General features: G+C 37.1%; 1 protein-coding gene across 1 annotated transcript in view; it reads left to right on the top strand.

Annotated features, from left to right (window-relative positions):
- The window catches only part of MYOF (myoferlin), a 105,233-nt gene that overhangs the window by 71,086 nt on the left and 17,485 nt on the right, over positions 1–16,662 (top strand). Inside the window, exons 29-39 of the mRNA XM_065408077.1 lie at positions 947–1,086; positions 1,413–1,586; positions 3,140–3,251; positions 5,085–5,162; positions 8,127–8,308; positions 8,406–8,564; positions 8,702–8,800; positions 9,113–9,274; positions 9,768–9,933; positions 11,035–11,111; positions 16,554–16,565. Of these exons, the coding sequence (XP_065264149.1) occupies positions 947–1,086; positions 1,413–1,586; positions 3,140–3,251; positions 5,085–5,162; positions 8,127–8,308; positions 8,406–8,564; positions 8,702–8,800; positions 9,113–9,274; positions 9,768–9,933; positions 11,035–11,111; positions 16,554–16,565 (1,361 nt within the window). The remainder of the gene's footprint in view (positions 1–946; positions 1,087–1,412; positions 1,587–3,139; positions 3,252–5,084; positions 5,163–8,126; positions 8,309–8,405; positions 8,565–8,701; positions 8,801–9,112; positions 9,275–9,767; positions 9,934–11,034; positions 11,112–16,553; positions 16,566–16,662) is intronic.

Here is a 16,662-nt window from a genome sequence, read left to right as displayed (position 1 = left end):
GATGGACCCATCGATCCAGCAGCAAATGGTTCAAGAGGGTGTCGGTGTGGTGTAAACCATGTAACGAGATGATTGTTAGGATACTATAGGGATGTTTGGGGGAAATATTTGACTTCAAAGCCTGCCAGTAAACAAGGAATCTATGAAACATTTCTATAATAGTTCAAGAAACAAGGAACTTGGGAAAGTAGAAGGGACAGTTTTAAGAGAAGAGTATCTGAAGCCCAGAAGTCTGCAGTACTATCTGAATTTGAATGAATTCTAAAGAACCGAAGACTCTTGGATAGCTATTTTCTTTTTTTTAAAGTCCAGTGAAACAACTGGCTGTTTGGCATCATTGGAATCTAAGTTTTCTTACTCCTCTTATGTAGTTTTGCCATCTGTGCTAAGGTTAAGTCTCAGTGCATGAGGTCATAATACCTTCCACAGCAGAAAGTCAGACTACATAAAAATCTGGACCCCAGAATTCTGGCTGTTGAATTCCAATTCTGTACAGTGGAAATATAAAAAGCAGTGTTGCCAAATCTTGTGATTTTGTCATGTTTCTCACAATAATTGGTGTGTCTCTTAAAACCTGAGGTCATGTGATTATGTTTGAATTCCAGCTTCCATTTAAAATAAAAAGTAAGTTTCTAGCCCTCCCCATTGTAAAGAATGCAAATATGACCCCAATGCGCCCTAAAGTCTCAAAATCCAGTAAGTAAATAAAAAGAACTCCAAATGTATTTTTAAAAAATAAAATCTCATGATTTTAAAGTCAAAATATTGATTTTTTTTTGTGACATGACCCATGACTTTTAAATGTTTAGGGTTGGCAATACTAAAATAGTCCCTTATGAATTTTTATTTTATTTCCAATGAAACTTGACCATCTGCAGAACCCAAACTCCTCTTGTTTGTAACTCACACTGTTTATCTGAAAGATAACTAACAAATCCTGTTCTAGGGTGGGAATATGGAATTACAATTCCTCCAGACAATAAGCCAAAGTCCTGGGTTGCTGCAGAGAAAATGTATCATATACACAGACGGCGAAGACTGGTGCGAAAACGCAAAAAGGATCCAAGCCAAGCAACAGGAGTAAAGGTAAAAGGAGCAGATTAGAACTGTAGTTAAGGGTTTCTATTTCTTACACATAATACATGATTTTAGAGGTAAATGTGTTTGAAATGAATCTCACAGATAAGTGAGTGCAGAACAACATTCTGTTTCTACCCACAGAAAAATATTTTAAAACAACTTTATTTGACATGCAGTCAGTTCCCTTTCCTGCTGTAGAATAGTGTCTTTGTCTTTCACTTAGAGTTTATTTTGAAAAGGGTTGATTGTTTTTGTTGTAACTATTGCAGACTTTTTATGACATTTATGTAAGTACAGTGTGGATGGTTTGTATTTCTTCTGATGTCTCCTAGGTAATGGCTTCCCATGAAGATCAAGAAGGATGGGAATATGCATCTTTGATTGGCTGGAAGTTTCACTGGAAACCACGCAGTTCTGATACATTCCGCCGTAGACGCTGGAGGAGAAAAATGGCTCCTTCAGACACACATGGTGCAGCAGCTATCTTTAAACTTGAAGGTGCTCTTGTAAGTAGTAAAATCACAGTAGTAATTGTTTAATTAACAGGAAAATAAGTTTTAAAATTAGTGGTGGAACATTAACATGTTATTAAATACAGCAAGCTACTGCATGAGATGCTTTATAACCATTAAATTGCTGTGTGACTGAGGCATTCATAGGCTTCAAGGCCAGAAGGGACCATTATGATCATATTGTCTGACCTCCTGCATAATACGTATATTATTTGACTCCTAGAATTATTTATCTGTTAGCATGTTATGAGACTTGGCAGCAGAAACTGAACCCCAAGGTGACCCACCCGCCTGGAAAAGCAAAGGAGCTGGTCCAACTATAGTAAAGCTGCTCAAGGGTATAAATCAAATGCATAAAGAGTAACTGTGTCTGTAATAGGTATGGACAGGAATTGCCTCTGCTGGATATTTGCATCTAGAGGCAATCAAACAAGTAGGGGGGAAAAAGATAGAAAGATATCTATATGGTCACTAATAGATCATCACAATTTAATTATTCCATAGGTTTATGAAAGGATACATTGTATATGCTAAGGCATTAACTAGGGAATAGTATAAAGAACATAGTGTGAAAAAGTAATATATTTTACTAGGATATTGGATACAGAAAGGATGGTGGCATCATACTAGGGAAAATCCAGTTTGTGGCAGTGGCTCTACATTTTTTTTTCTTGTTTTGCATCATAAGCAGCAAATAACAGGCATCTAGTTTATAATATCTATTTTCTTTCCTCCACTTCCCCGGGGCCTGAGTCCCATGGAGTTTTGAAAATTTGCTTTTTAGTGTCTGTTCCTTTTAACCTTTATTAACTAATAAATATTGAGCTAGACACAGCTCATAGTTAGGTTCACTCCCTCTGGGGCACCTGGCATTGGCCACTGTCGGTAGACAGGATACTGGGCTAGATGGACCTTTGGTCTGACCTGGTACGGCCTTTCTTATGTTCTTATAGTTGCTGCCAGCTTGTGCCAGTGTAACTGGGGGGATAACGCCCCCAGCAACAGAATAGCTCTCTAAAGGAGGTTGGTGGCCAGTGTAGGGTGCTTGCAGGCAGGCCCATCGAGAGAAATGGGGGGCCCTGGTACATCATGTTCACTGGCATCCAGCCCCTCCCATTTCACTTTATTTACACAGACATTATACATTTTGGGGTCCCCCGAGCTCAGGCCCCCAAAACAATTGTTCCCTCTTTCCCTCCTTCTCATCTGCCCTGCTTGCAAGTGGCCAATTTATCCCCCAAATCAGGCAGCATTGGCCAGGAAGTGGATATGACTACCAGACTGATTTCTATAGCGCTCTGACTGCAACTTAAAAATTGTCTTCCCAAAGGAGAGTGGCAGAGCAAACACCTTTGCCTGCAGCCAAGCATGAACTTCTTCTGCAGTACACTAGGCTTCATTTGTTCAGGGAAGTACAATTTGCACCTCTTCTTGCCCCAACAGGAGCGAATGAAGCCCAGTGTGTACATAAGAAGCCATTAACATAAAGATCAGGTTATTTCTGTATATGTAAATGTCAGTGAACTTGGTTTTGTATATGATTTTAGGGAGCAGACACTAGCCTTGATGAAGAAGAGGCGAAGAGCTCAGAAAAAGCCAAGGAGTCTGCCACACGTGTATTTGGTGCCAACACTCCAATTGTTTCCTGCAGTTTTGACAGTAGGTTTTTGCCAGATCCCTGTTTAATGACTCACTTCTGTTGTTATGCGTACCGATCACTGATAATCAGTAGCCAGGTAGTGAACCACATTGTTACCCCATCCTCCTTCCCCCACACCCCACCAGCGTACGTGTCGCATCCACTTGTTGCATCTTGTTACTAACTAAGATTGTAAATTGTTTGGGACAGTGTCTGTATTTTAACTATATGCTTGTACGTCTCCTAGCACAATGATGGTCAGAGCCTTGACTGGGGCCTAGAGTGGCTACTGGAAGACAAACAATGCATAATACGGCTAATAATGTTCAACTTTGTCTGTTTCCATCATTTGAAGATCTAAATATAAATCCTATCAGGAGAAAAGTTAATAAAAATATTTGAGTGAACAGGACCAAAACCAATAAACTGGATTAAAGAATATGGGTCAAATAATCTCTAGTAGCTCATAATTATATGAAAATTTAGAGATGCTTAATTCCCATGTTGATAGGTGCCTTACAGATACCTAAAGTAGATTGATAGATAGTAATAGTGCAATATAGACAGTTGTGCTATTGACCCTCCATTCACTCTACTCTTTTGGAGCCAAATGCTTGTTTCATTGGCTACCTAATCAAAGCAGCCAACCAGATTTACCCTTGCCAAATCTGAATATAAAACTGAGCTGCATTTCAGCCTCAAATCCTAATCTAAACATAATCCAGATCTAGATCCAAACAGTCCTCTCTCAGCTCATCTCTTCCTGTTAGTACACATGCTCTTATTACAGTCTACTGGTACCCCTGAGTTGTCTCCTCTCCCTTCCTTTTAACCATAGTCAAATAAGTCTGGGAGCAGCTTGCTAAATTCTGCTGTAACCAAGCAATGGTGGAAAATGAAGAATTACCTGTCCTGAGCATAACATACACTTTGGGGGGGGGGGGAGAGGAGGAAGTATCAGAGGAAGGAACTAGAGGTTTTCAGAATTCAAATAGGTGGAAAATGAAGAATTACCTGTCCTGAGCATAACATACACTTTGGGGGGTGGGGGGTGGGAGAGGAGGAAGTATCAGAGGAAGGAACTAGAGGTTTTCAGAATTCAAATAGGATTTAGCTGAAAATAAAAAGCCAAGCCAAAAAAAAAGTTTTCAGTTCAGACTTTTGTTTCTATTTACCCTCTGATCTTCAGATGTTGAGCTAATAAAACTATTTTATGGAATTGTATTGTTTTAAATAAAATGTCTAATATGCTTAAATAAGCTCCTGCTCCCTTTTGAGTCAATGGCAACACTTGTATTGAATTCATGGGATCAGGCTTTGGCCCAAAGTAAGTCAGTGAACTGTATTGACCAACATTCTGGATTTGGGGCAGACAGAGAGGAATTAAAAAATGTTCAAAAATACATTCGGGGCTAGCTTGCTTTGGGGTGAATCCTGCAGTTTTCAGTGCTACTTCTACCTTCGAAGTCTTGAAGAAAGAACTGTTGGTCCTGACCTCTAATCTCATATAATTGCAGACAGGTGCATGAGAAGTTACATCTGATTATCAGACTCTTTTGAATAGAGTAATTTGTTAGGACTTTTTAAAGTCTCCTGCAGAGTCAGAAGTGAAAAAACTGAATGGCATCTACTTTGTGCTGGGCTGTAGAAGCAGCTCCCATACATTAGCCTGATAGTACCAGTACACTGGTCACAAATAACCAAGTTAATACATGGTGCTAAAATTGCTCGTTCTTTGGTTGAGAAGCCATTGAATGCCTGTTTTATAAATGCAAAATAGCCTAATTAAAAGAATCACACTCGTTTAATTCTAGCCACTACATTTGGACTCTCATTTTGTTTATTTTGTATAGGAGTGTATAGTTACCACCTTCGCTGCTACATCTATCAGGCAAGAAATCTTATTGCTTTAGACAAAGACAGCTTTTCAGGTATGGAAAAATCCTATTCAAGTCAACAAACCCACTCCCTACAATGAATGAATAGCTTATTTCAGCTATAGGATAGCTTGATTCACCTGCTGTAGGCCCCTATGGCAGTAATTACAGCTTTACTGAGTGGGATCCGGAGCTGGCCAGCACATCCCCAAAGTGCACAGTACTGTCCAACAAAGAGGGGTGGCTAGTGCATCCGGGAAATGCACTGATTCAGCAGTACCCCCTTGACAGCTCTCCCAGCATCTCTCCTGTAGGGAGAGAGGTTGTGCAAACATTGCTTATACTTCCCCATGGATGAATCTCTCCTGGGCCCTAGCTTCTCCTTTTTGGCCCAAGACTATGCAGTGTGTAACCCTGCCCCACCCCCCATAGGGTAGCAGAGGTGAATCAAGCTATATCTGCTTGTTGTATCAACAAGTTCTTGCCTTATCTAAAGTTTTATATTACGTTAGCACTAATATTGACTTGTACAGAAATTGCAGATTATATGTACCTTACTGCTAAGCATGAGACTTGTTTATTTGTACAAAGGTATTAATTAGTGCTTAATTGTACAGGAACTAAAAATGTTTTACCCTTAATAGGCAATAGTGCCACATGATCTATTGTAAAGATTTATAAACTTTAGTAGTTTATCCATGGTAGCATGATGATCAGACAAATCACTTTTACTCCTGGTATTCATTTGTATGACTCTATCATAGCTCCATCCATAAGGAAAGTCTTAGATATTTCTACCTGTGTGTATCAGTCTGTATCTTTGTAATCTAGAGTAAACTAATAGTTAATGAGGTACTCAAGTATTTAATGTTTGTTAGTTGCAATGAAAAATTCCACTGCGTGGACAGAATGGGATACTGTATAAACATGACTTTGAACTTCTAACAGGGTAGGGATAGAATGAATACACTGTGGATGGGGGGGGGGCTGGGTTTTTCCGGGGTTTTGTTTGTTTTTCCACGTTTCCATCTTCTCTCTTCCTCTTCTTCCCTTTTTATTATTAATTGAACATATCTAGTGCATTCCATAATTTGTTATAGAAACATAGAATGAAGTATATTGTAGCAGTGATGCTGTTTTCTCATATGTTGTCTGAGTTCAATTTCTATGTACATAGCATATGTCACTGTTTTGGACTTATTTGAATATGCAGCACTTAAAAAGAAATACAAAGGATCTACAACAACCCCCCCCAATTGACAGATACCTCAGATGCAGACACACATAAACCTAAACGCCTAAACTTGTACTTTAACAGCAATAATGTTTGAAGGTTTACATAAAAGTACATAAAACTTGGATTAGTTACTTAGCTAGAGGCTGTTGAAACTGACCTAAAGATAACCTTTAAAATAGCCTCTGGTGCTTGGTAATGGCAATTTGTACAGGAAATGTTAATATCCATCATCAGATACCTTCTTCAGAGATCCCAATGATTTAGAGGTCTACCTAATAGTAGGCCTAGAACACTTTAATCATTTAGTTCTGTTTCACAAGAGGAAGGGGGCTGCCATAAATAAGCATGTTTGAGGCCAAAGCTTGATCTGTGCAATAGCCTGGTAGAATTTATTGTTCAGCAACTAGTCAGAACTAGAATGATCTCTTTGTATTATTTATGAGTCCATGGAGTTGTACATCAACAGAGGCATCAAGGAGAAGCTTAAATAGAGGATATATATCAGTAATTGTAAGAGGAGTCTAGTATAGCCAAAATTTCATTTTAGTTTTCAGGCTAATTTTCTGATTCATAGGACATTTTAATCGTTATACACATTATTATGGTGTTCAAGATGTGCACAGAGCAAACTCTGCGGTAACCAAACTGAGAATTTAAAAGTTCATCATCAGTTCTGTGTTAACCATTCCATTGTATGTTATGATGTATTTGTATATCATGAAGGGCTTTGAAGAGGGAACCAGATGGCTCAGGAAACTAGTAACAAAATATGAAGACTATCACCTCCAAGTTGTAGTTTCAAATCCAGGCATGCTTGATCATGAAAAATATTACCAATCTTGTAACAGCCTAAATTCTGCCACTGGATTCACCTGTGTGGACCGCCAGTGACTTGATGGCTCTTGAGTGCTTTGGACAGAAAGGATAGGTTTTAATGCTATGATACAACATACACAGAGTGAAGAGACTTTTTAAAGGAAAAACTGGGATACCTGTCATCATGGGGAATTCACAGATGAGTTTTGACAGTTATGGTGGGCAAGTACCCAGGCCAATGGGATTGTGTCTGTTTCTTTTCCCCTCAGGGTTAGCTCCGCTAAGCAATCTTTGGTCCCCAAGACCGGATTAGAAATCTCCCCAGGAGATTTCTGGACATTCCTTGTTTATAATCAGGCCAAAATTATTTATTTATTTATTTATTGGTAATGGTGTTAAGGCACTTGAACGTCTGATTCAAGCTAGAACAGGAAGTACACAGGCATGTGAAAGTGAAGGGAAAATGGTAAACTTTTCAAGCCTCAAGAAAGGTTCAATGGAGGAATAAGTGAAGGTTCAGGTCAGATTAGTTTTCATAGCTCACATGCAGAGGTTCATACATAACACCCTTCCACTCCAGAGGGTTACATATTCATTACAGTGGGTGGAGAGTTATGTATCCAGGTATTTCTACCACACTTTCACTTTCATTGTGGTGTCTATGAATATTACATTTTAGAGTTACATGCACTGCTTTTAATACTAGCAGGATAAGATTTTTCTAATCAATACAGTGGGATGTTATACTTTGTAATAGGTTTGCTTGCTGCCTGCTATCACCATCCATAGGTGTTTGTTATAGACTGAGGTAAAGAGACTTGAACTGGGAGGAGACAAAGAGGGAAGGAAAATAATGTGGGCCAGATCTTCATCTGGTGTACATGGGCCAATTTCCATCAGCTGAGGATCTGGCCATGCTTGGTTTTTTTTAATTATATTTTCTAAATCTTTGTATGGTCTTTCAGATCCATATGCTCATGTTTCATTCCTCCATCAAAGCAAAACAACAGAGATCATCCATGCAACTCTGAATCCTATGTGGGACCAAACGCTTATATTTAATGAAATTGAAATCTATGGAGACCCACAGACAGTAGTACAAAATCCACCTAATGTGGTTATTGAACTTTTTGACAATGACCAAGTGGTATGTGAATTTTTTTGTCTTGATTCCCCTTTGGTTGTTTACTTGGAGAGAGCAGATTAATTAAAGTTTATGATTTCTGATTGGCCAATTTGTCCAGGGCAAAGATGAGTTTCTAGGAAGAAGTGTTTGTTCTCCTATGGTAAAGCTAAACCCAGGAGTGGATATCACACCTAAGCTTCTCTGGTATCCTGTAATGAATGGAGGAAAAGCTTGTGGGAGCATCCTTTTAGCTGCAGAGCTTATTCTGAGGGACAAGGTAATTTAAAAATATATATATTCTTCCAAACTGTATGGTATATTGAAACAGTTACCATTGTGAATGTTTTACTATATACAGTGCACTCTGTTTAAGAAAAAGGAGAGAAACTTGTGCTTCTGTGCTTATCTTCATAGGATGGCTCCAACCTTCCAATTCTTCCATCACAAAGAGCACCAAAGCTTTACATGGTACCTCAAGGAATTAGACCTGTTGTTCAGCTCACTGCTATTGAGGTAGTGTATGCTGCTCAAATTAACTGAATATAATGAGAGGAATCTCATCTTGAAGGTAGAAAATGTCTTTATATATTTGCTTCCATAAATAATGTGGTAATAAAATAAATACAGATGGCTTATTTTCCAGCATAGTGTCATTAACATTTTTTAGTAAAACACCTCTCTCTCTCTCTCTCTCTCTCTCTCTGTATATGTCAGCCATACCTTATAATTGGAAAGACATTGTTTTCCCCTTCCAGTTATTATTTCAGTATAATTTTTAGCACACTGGTTTCCCTTAGTAATGCCTATACTGGATTTTATTTACAGATTCTTGCCTGGGGATTACGAAACATGAAAAACTACCAAATGGCTTCTGTTACTTCTCCAAGTCTCATTGTAGAGTGCGGTGGTGAAATGGTGGAGTCAGTAGTGATCAAAAACCTCAAAAAGACACCAAATTTTCCATATTCTGTACTCTTCATGAAAGTGGTATGATGTTAAAATTACAGTGCAAAGATCTTCAGAAGTGTTAAATGTTCTAAACTCTAGGTTTCATTTTTAGTAGAAAAATCAATAGAAGGAATAAGCAATTCTTCTTTGACTTAATGTAAGACATTCATCTTTGAGTCTGAAAATTCTCATAATGGTAATTAAACATTTCTTCCCAAATGCTACTAATCAATATGACTATGTTGATGATCTGTCTAGGTACGGTCCTCATCACTGTAATATCTGAGGCTCAGGAAATCTTACTTTGAGGCAATACATGTATTTTTAAAAGGTTATTATACTGACATTTAATTAGTACAGCATGGAGCTGCATGATGTATGCAAATATACATGCGCAGATCATGAGAGTTTAGTATTAAATTACTGAGACTGTGGCCCAATCCTGCAGTCTTTACTCAGGCAAAAACTCTTTATTCTCCTTATCTACCATGGTTCTAAACACAAGCAACTAAACTCTATTTTTAACTTCTAGCTTTTGCCCAAAGAGGAGGTATACGCTCCATCACTAGTCATTAAAGTGATAGACCACAGACAGTTCGGACGGAAACCAGTTGTGGGACAGTGTACCATTGATTCCCTAGAAGACTTTCGCTGTGACCCCTACGCTACTAGGGAAGACATTGCACCACAACTAAAAGGTAGGCAGCTAGAAGATGACAACAATTCTCCTCCTTTTTTGAGGAAGATTGGAGTAATCCAGCTTGAACGTTCACTATATATATGGAATAGATTTATAGCCACCTAGTGTTGTTTATTAAATTAGTGACAGTGTGGTTTGAGTGAAAAATCAAACTCACAGTATTAATCACCAATGCGGTAATCTATAGAGCCTCAGAAGAGAGATGACAACCTACAGGGCAATGTCTGTATTCTTACAACAGACAGTGTCAGCCCATTGGATCAGCTGGTACCTCCAAAAGGCTTCTGTAGCATATGCATGCAATATAACTACCTTTAAATGACTGTTGTAATTGGTAGTACTGATGTAGAGAACGACACTCAAGGAGAAAGATAAAAGACTGAAAGCAAAGAGGGAGTTATTACGAAGATGGCGTTATATTTTATGGGTAAATTTATTCAGAAAGCCATTGTTTATTTAATCCTCCCATCTTTTACTTAGTTTATGTTCAGTGCTCCTTAGAAAGCCATCATCATTATTCCAGAGAATGGATGGAAATACAACAGTAGCTTTTTAAAAAAAGGAAGTGGCATGGAAACATAGGACCTAATCTGCTCCATGCATTTGGACCACATAAGCACCCCCATGGATCAACTTGAAGATCAGGCTCCTAATGGACCACATCAGTTCACTATACTGTACTGTCATATTATGCATATAGGCACCATTTTTTTTTCAGTTGCAATGGGAAGATTTTGAAAACCATAAATGGCAGGTAAGAGTCTAACATTCACTGACTTTCAATAGGCATTAGGTGCCGACCTGCCATTTGCAGCTTTGAAAATGTCCCATTATTGCTTTTTCTTCAAACTCCATTGCTTTTGATATGTGTTTGTGTGTGTGAGAGAAAAGTATGTATGTAACATAGCTAATTCTTGCTAATTTCTTTAAAGAGCTAATCCTGAGTAGCAGTTAACAAAACACTGCAAATAACTGCTTGCTTTAAAAAGTCAAACCCACGCCAAATAAATTCTTTTACATCTTCTATAACATTTGAATTTAAATTCTGATAGCAAAATTGACTGGCATATTTCACCTTAAGAAAATATTTCATTTACAGTTAGCCTCCTGTCTGCTGTGCCTCGTCGGGATGTGGTCATTGAAATGGAAGACACAAAGCCACTACTAGCAGCTCAGGTAATCTTTGCAATTTGATGCTTGACTTTCATATTTTGGACACATGATTTACTAACAACTACTTAGCATACAATTTTGGATTTCTGTAAGCTTTTCTGCCCAAGTCACAGAAGCAACTGCAAAATTGGTGGAGCACTTTGGAGTGTCATTTAAAATAAATTTGTATCGTGGCAGGGGAGCAAAGGAAGTATCTTAATTATTATTACTCTTTTTCTTATGGTTAACATTGAAATGATGTATTTCATGTAAAGTAGAGTTGAATAAATAATTAATAATAATGTATTCTCAATCAATTTATTCTATCTGTTCATGAATTGTCTGTGAGCAGTTTATAACTTTTCAAATTATTTCCTATTCCGAATTATTCACTAAATACTTTTGGTGAATAATTTTTGGTCTTCAGATCATTCATGAGCAGTTTGTTGCAGGTGTTCAGATATGAAATTCTAGAAGTGTTGATTGGTTTATTGAACTCACAGGTCATATGGCAGATTTCTGTTTCCTGATTGGATGAGTTACACTTAAAATCAGGTTTCTATTGTGAATATTTGCATTTACAAGTTCTAAACCTGTGCTCTGTGAATATTCTTGAATATTTGCTTACAATTCAAAATATTTTTGTGACTACTCCTGCCCGTAAACTCATTTTCTAGATTGTTCGTAGAAAGCATCCACAAAAGCCAAAGTGAATTCAACAGCAGACACAACTGGTGTTGAATTCAAGTTTTTGAGCAAGCACTTGCTGAACATTTTTGAGCTATTCACCCAGATTTAATGCTTAACACACTAAATCTTAAACAACTGCTTCTGTGCTTATTTATCTTTTTTCTTTTGTCATTGGGGCTTGCAGTTATGATGTGCATTATATTTTTTTAATGTTTCTTTTCTTGCTTTACTGAGGATCCCTCTCTATGCAATCCCCTTTTGTCTTTCATGTAGCGTAGCTGCTCTGTAATTATGCTATATAAACAGTGCCAGTGAAAGCAGCAGATGTTTATCACAGGCATACCAGGAGTGCTGCCAGACTATAGATATATCAATATGTTCTAGCAGCTAACAGTATACATTCAGTCCATTGTCCAACCTTTCCATTCAGCTAGAAGTAGTGTGAGGCTTAGTCCAGTCACTTACACAGTCACCTCTGGAAAGCATTTGCAGTTTGCATATGGCTGACCAGGTACATCAAAATACCAAAATATCGAGTCTTCTGTGTTGTTTCTGTTTTAAAATATTTTACCTAATTTAGCTTGAAGGTTGCATTATGGATGCGAGAAACAGAAAGAGAGTAGTCGAAGATGTCCCCAGGTTATTTTGTGAGCAACAGAGAGAATTATGGTGTTATCAGCAGTAAGAGAAAAGGCAGGAAAAGGAGAGGGTTTGGAGGAAGAAATAAGTGACAATTTTTAATTTTAGCCACACTAAGCTTAAAGTTTTTGGTGAGACATCCAGGAGATGCCAGATTTGTGGATGCAAGACAAAACAAGGAGCAGGGAGAGGCATGCAAAATATAGTACCAATTAACAATTGTAATGCTTTCCAAACATTTTAAAAATAAGTACAATAAACAAAATGCAGGGGGAGGAATTTCTCTGGTCAGCTAAGGTCTTTATGCAGTGCAAAAGGACTTTGAACCAGCCAGAGATAGCCAATGAAACATTCCCCTTACACAAGGGAACTCTCTGCCTCCTTCCGCACCAACTGCCACTCCCCTCCACCTTCACCTTGGGCATTGGGGGAAGGAAGGGAGTGCAGTATGGTGGTAGTGGTAGTGGGGTGGTTTGAGGGGGCATGGTAAAGAATTGCCCAATCCTCCACTGGTGTAAATTTGAGTTGCCACTGGGGTTTGACACCCATGAATCAGGGAGCCCCAGCTGGCTCTCTTCTTCCCCTTTGGAAGGAGTAGAGAATCAAGACCATGGTATAAAGGATTTATTGACGCTGTTTGGAATGGCAAGTGTATCTCAGTCATAGTTTTGCCACCCCCTTAGTATTAAGGCCATCCCAAATTCATATCAAGTGAAACGTTTCTGCTGCCCAGGGCATCATGTATATTTCTTTCTGTTCTGTCCTGTGGATCTCTTCAAAGTTCTGATTCTTTCAGCAATCCCATTATAAAACCTTATTTTACAGGTATTTATAATTCAATTACAAAAGTTTGGTCTTTGTTAAAACCTGGGGTCAAATCCCACTGATTTTATGTTTGCAAAATTTGTCCCATAGCTTGCAGGTTTTTTCAAAAATTACTGATTGTAGATGCTTTTAATTAACAAATTTCTTTAAAAAACAAACAAACAAACCAAACAATATTTTTAAAGGGTGTTGGGGTTTTTTTAAGTTGTACAGGCTCTTCGTCCAGAATTTTGATAGCAGTTTTTTTCTTAAAAAATTAAAAGCAGAATGATAAAATTTGTATTTGGAAACCAGATGTTTCAAACATACAGGAACTTTTTCTCTTTGTGTTTTTTCTTATGCACATCCATATTAAATTTTAAGCATAAGTCAACAGCTTTGGGATTTAATTTGTTTTTGTTGGTTTGTGTGACTCCATCTTTTCCTTTATACAAGTAAAGATTTTTTAATGTTACAGAGGTCAGTGAAAACACTCCAGAACTTTGGAAAAGTTCAAACTCAGATCCAAATTTTGTGGCTTGGCCCCTATTTCTAACGTGTTCATTGAATGTACTGTACACATTCTTTTTTCACTACTCATTCAGGATCTTAATGTCAGAAAGAGTGGACTCATTTAGAGACCTCATAATAATGCATTTCCCTATATTCTATTTTCTCCCACATAGGGACCTGCTGTTTAACATAAAATAGTAGAAACAAAACCAGCCTGCTGATCTAATCATGTTAATGCTTTCCAAGTTCCCAATCCATATTGAGATTTTTTTATGCCAGTTAATAATTATATACAAAATAGATGCCTAGGATAAAAGTCCTCGTCCCAGTGAAGTCAATGGCAAAACTCTCATTGACTTCAATGGGGCCAGGATTTCACCCATAGAAGGGAAAACTTATAAATACTATACAGTGTGCTCGAAAACTTTTTTTTAGAGTTGGACATCAATTTAGTAAATGTAATATTGCATTGCATACACTAATAGCATCCATATGATAAAAGGACTCTTTAGAAGAATTAAAAGTATATTTTTGGAAAGCATATGTGATGTACAGATAACACACTAAGGGCCCAGTTGCAGAAATTTCATCAATTACATTCCAATTTCCAGTGCTTAAGCAGTATGTCAACAGCACTCAGCAAAATGGCTTCTCCAACAGCAGTGCATGTATGTATGAAGCTAATGCATGAAGATAACCAAGTGGGGATTTAGGTGCCTTGGTCATGTGGCTTTCACTTCTCTTTTGATAATTCTTCTGTAGAGAGATTTTGGAGTGAAGGATGCTTTTATATCAAGTATAGTAGTATATTTACAATTACTAGGGAGTTCTTCCAGTTCCTTTACATGTCATATATCTACAGTTCAGAATTAATGATTGGTTCAGCCCTACTACCAATATTTGGATTTTGTTTAAAATTAGATTTTCCAGGGGAAAACATACCGATTGATCAACAGTAAATAAAAACATAATTCTGTTGCCTTGCTAAGACTCAACTGTGGCTGATAGTACAGGGTCTCCATAAATTGGAGCAGATAAATAAATAGCAGTTCAATATTTGTTATGAAAGAACATTTATAATAATACATAATGAGGTCCTTGGATAGCTAAAGAAATTGGTAAATTCTTTTATCTGGTCTTTGCCATGTGAATATTTCTCTCCAAAATCTCAATTTATCTATAATGATTTAAGCCTAAATCACTGGCATTTTATGAATGAACATTGCTTATTAATTTTAACAGCATCCAAAATATAGATCATATTTACAGTTTGTGGTGGGGATTTTTGGGATTTAGATTTTAAACATTTTTCAAAGCTATTAAAAATATTGTTTGAAAAGACATTTGACGGTATATCAGGAAAAAAATTAGTCTTAAACCAGTCAGCACCTTGAACATTACGTTCTGATGAAAGATTCAGAGACCATAAATAATTATGTTTTGTGGTAAATCCCCTTAATTCAGAGTTAAGAATGAAGCTTGTTGCACAGCAAGGCAAACAACATTGTTTTCATGAAAAACTGTCACTCATCTATCTTCAACATTGTGAACTAGTGAAAAAAATGTAGATTAAAAAATGCAAGGTCTTTAAATTTATTACATACCTGTAGGTGAACAGATAGGTAATCAGAGTTTCTGAGGGCAAACTGCTCGTTTAGAAATAGTCATAAATCCTCATACAGTATGAAATTATTTGTTACCATGGGATACTTCTGATTTTATCTTAAAGTTAGCCATGATGACTGAAATACAGTACATTTTAATATCCAAACAGGACAATTACCTTCATTATAGAAATGAGGAATTTTGAGTAGTACATTTGGTTTGTATACTCATATGCTATTTTCTGGATTTCTTTTGGTTTGCACAACAATCTAATTATTATACCTCTAAATTAGAACACAATGGGTGCTATAAACACAGAAAATCACTAGCGGTAATCATTGCTTCCAAATAAGTGTGGTACAATATTTGCTCTTCATGGAAGATCCTTATTAATAATGTAAATTATATAATTAATTTTGCGATTGTGAAAGTTGTTGTGAGTATTTATAATTCTTCACATTTTTTCAGACTCTAGAATGACCACAATTTTTAAAGGGGCAAATTGGCAATAAAAAGACAAACAAAAAGACTTGTAAGCATTAGCAACTATTTTATAAGTATGTAAGGAGTAAAATATGAGAGTCTTCAAAAAGAGCAAAACAATCCAAATTTGTGTGTGTGTGTGTGTGTGTGTGTGTGTGTGTGTGTGTGTGTGTGTGTGTGTGTGAGAGAGAGAGAGAGAGAGAGAGAGAGAGAGAGAGAGGATCCTTTGGAACAAAATCTCTGTGGAATTAAAAATTATTACGTTTGATTTAGAGATAGACCTGGACCCACTTGTAAGCGAACCAACCAAGCAAAGTATGGGCCAGATCTCACACTCCTCCTTGCACACCCAAAACAAATCCGTGAAAGCTGTGGGTGTGAGAGGAATGCTGCGTTGGGTCCCACGAGAGTATAAATACACTCTCACACATTTTCTCTGTTTACTTTTTAAAACATTGTTACAAGAACCAAAACATAAATTCCCCAATCCTGACAACTTTCAACATTTCATTGGGTATGTAATAAATACTATAGTTCAACAAATAAAGCAACAAATCATCTCTGAATAATTCCTAAGTAAGTAAAACATTTTGTGAAATATAAAACTTATATATGAAAACGAAGTTTTCCTTCTTTATCACCTGCCCCCAATGTAAAACATTATAAACTCTGTGTTTTATTTACCCTCTTTTTTTGTTTTGCTCTTTTTTATGAATGGATCCTTATGAGCAGCTTACAGAAAAGGTAATTACAATGTTCCTTATTTATAATAGCATAGTGCTTTCTTGTAAGTCAAAGCTCCAGGTAGAAATCGGTAAGTTAACTTTGTATTCTGGTTTTG

This window comes from Emys orbicularis, chromosome 7, assembly GCF_028017835.1.
Source record: "Emys orbicularis isolate rEmyOrb1 chromosome 7, rEmyOrb1.hap1, whole genome shotgun sequence".
Classification (NCBI taxonomy): domain Eukaryota; kingdom Metazoa; phylum Chordata; order Testudines; family Emydidae; genus Emys; species Emys orbicularis.
Note: the sequence above shows the minus strand (reverse complement) of the source record. Positions and strands in the feature narration are given on the sequence as shown.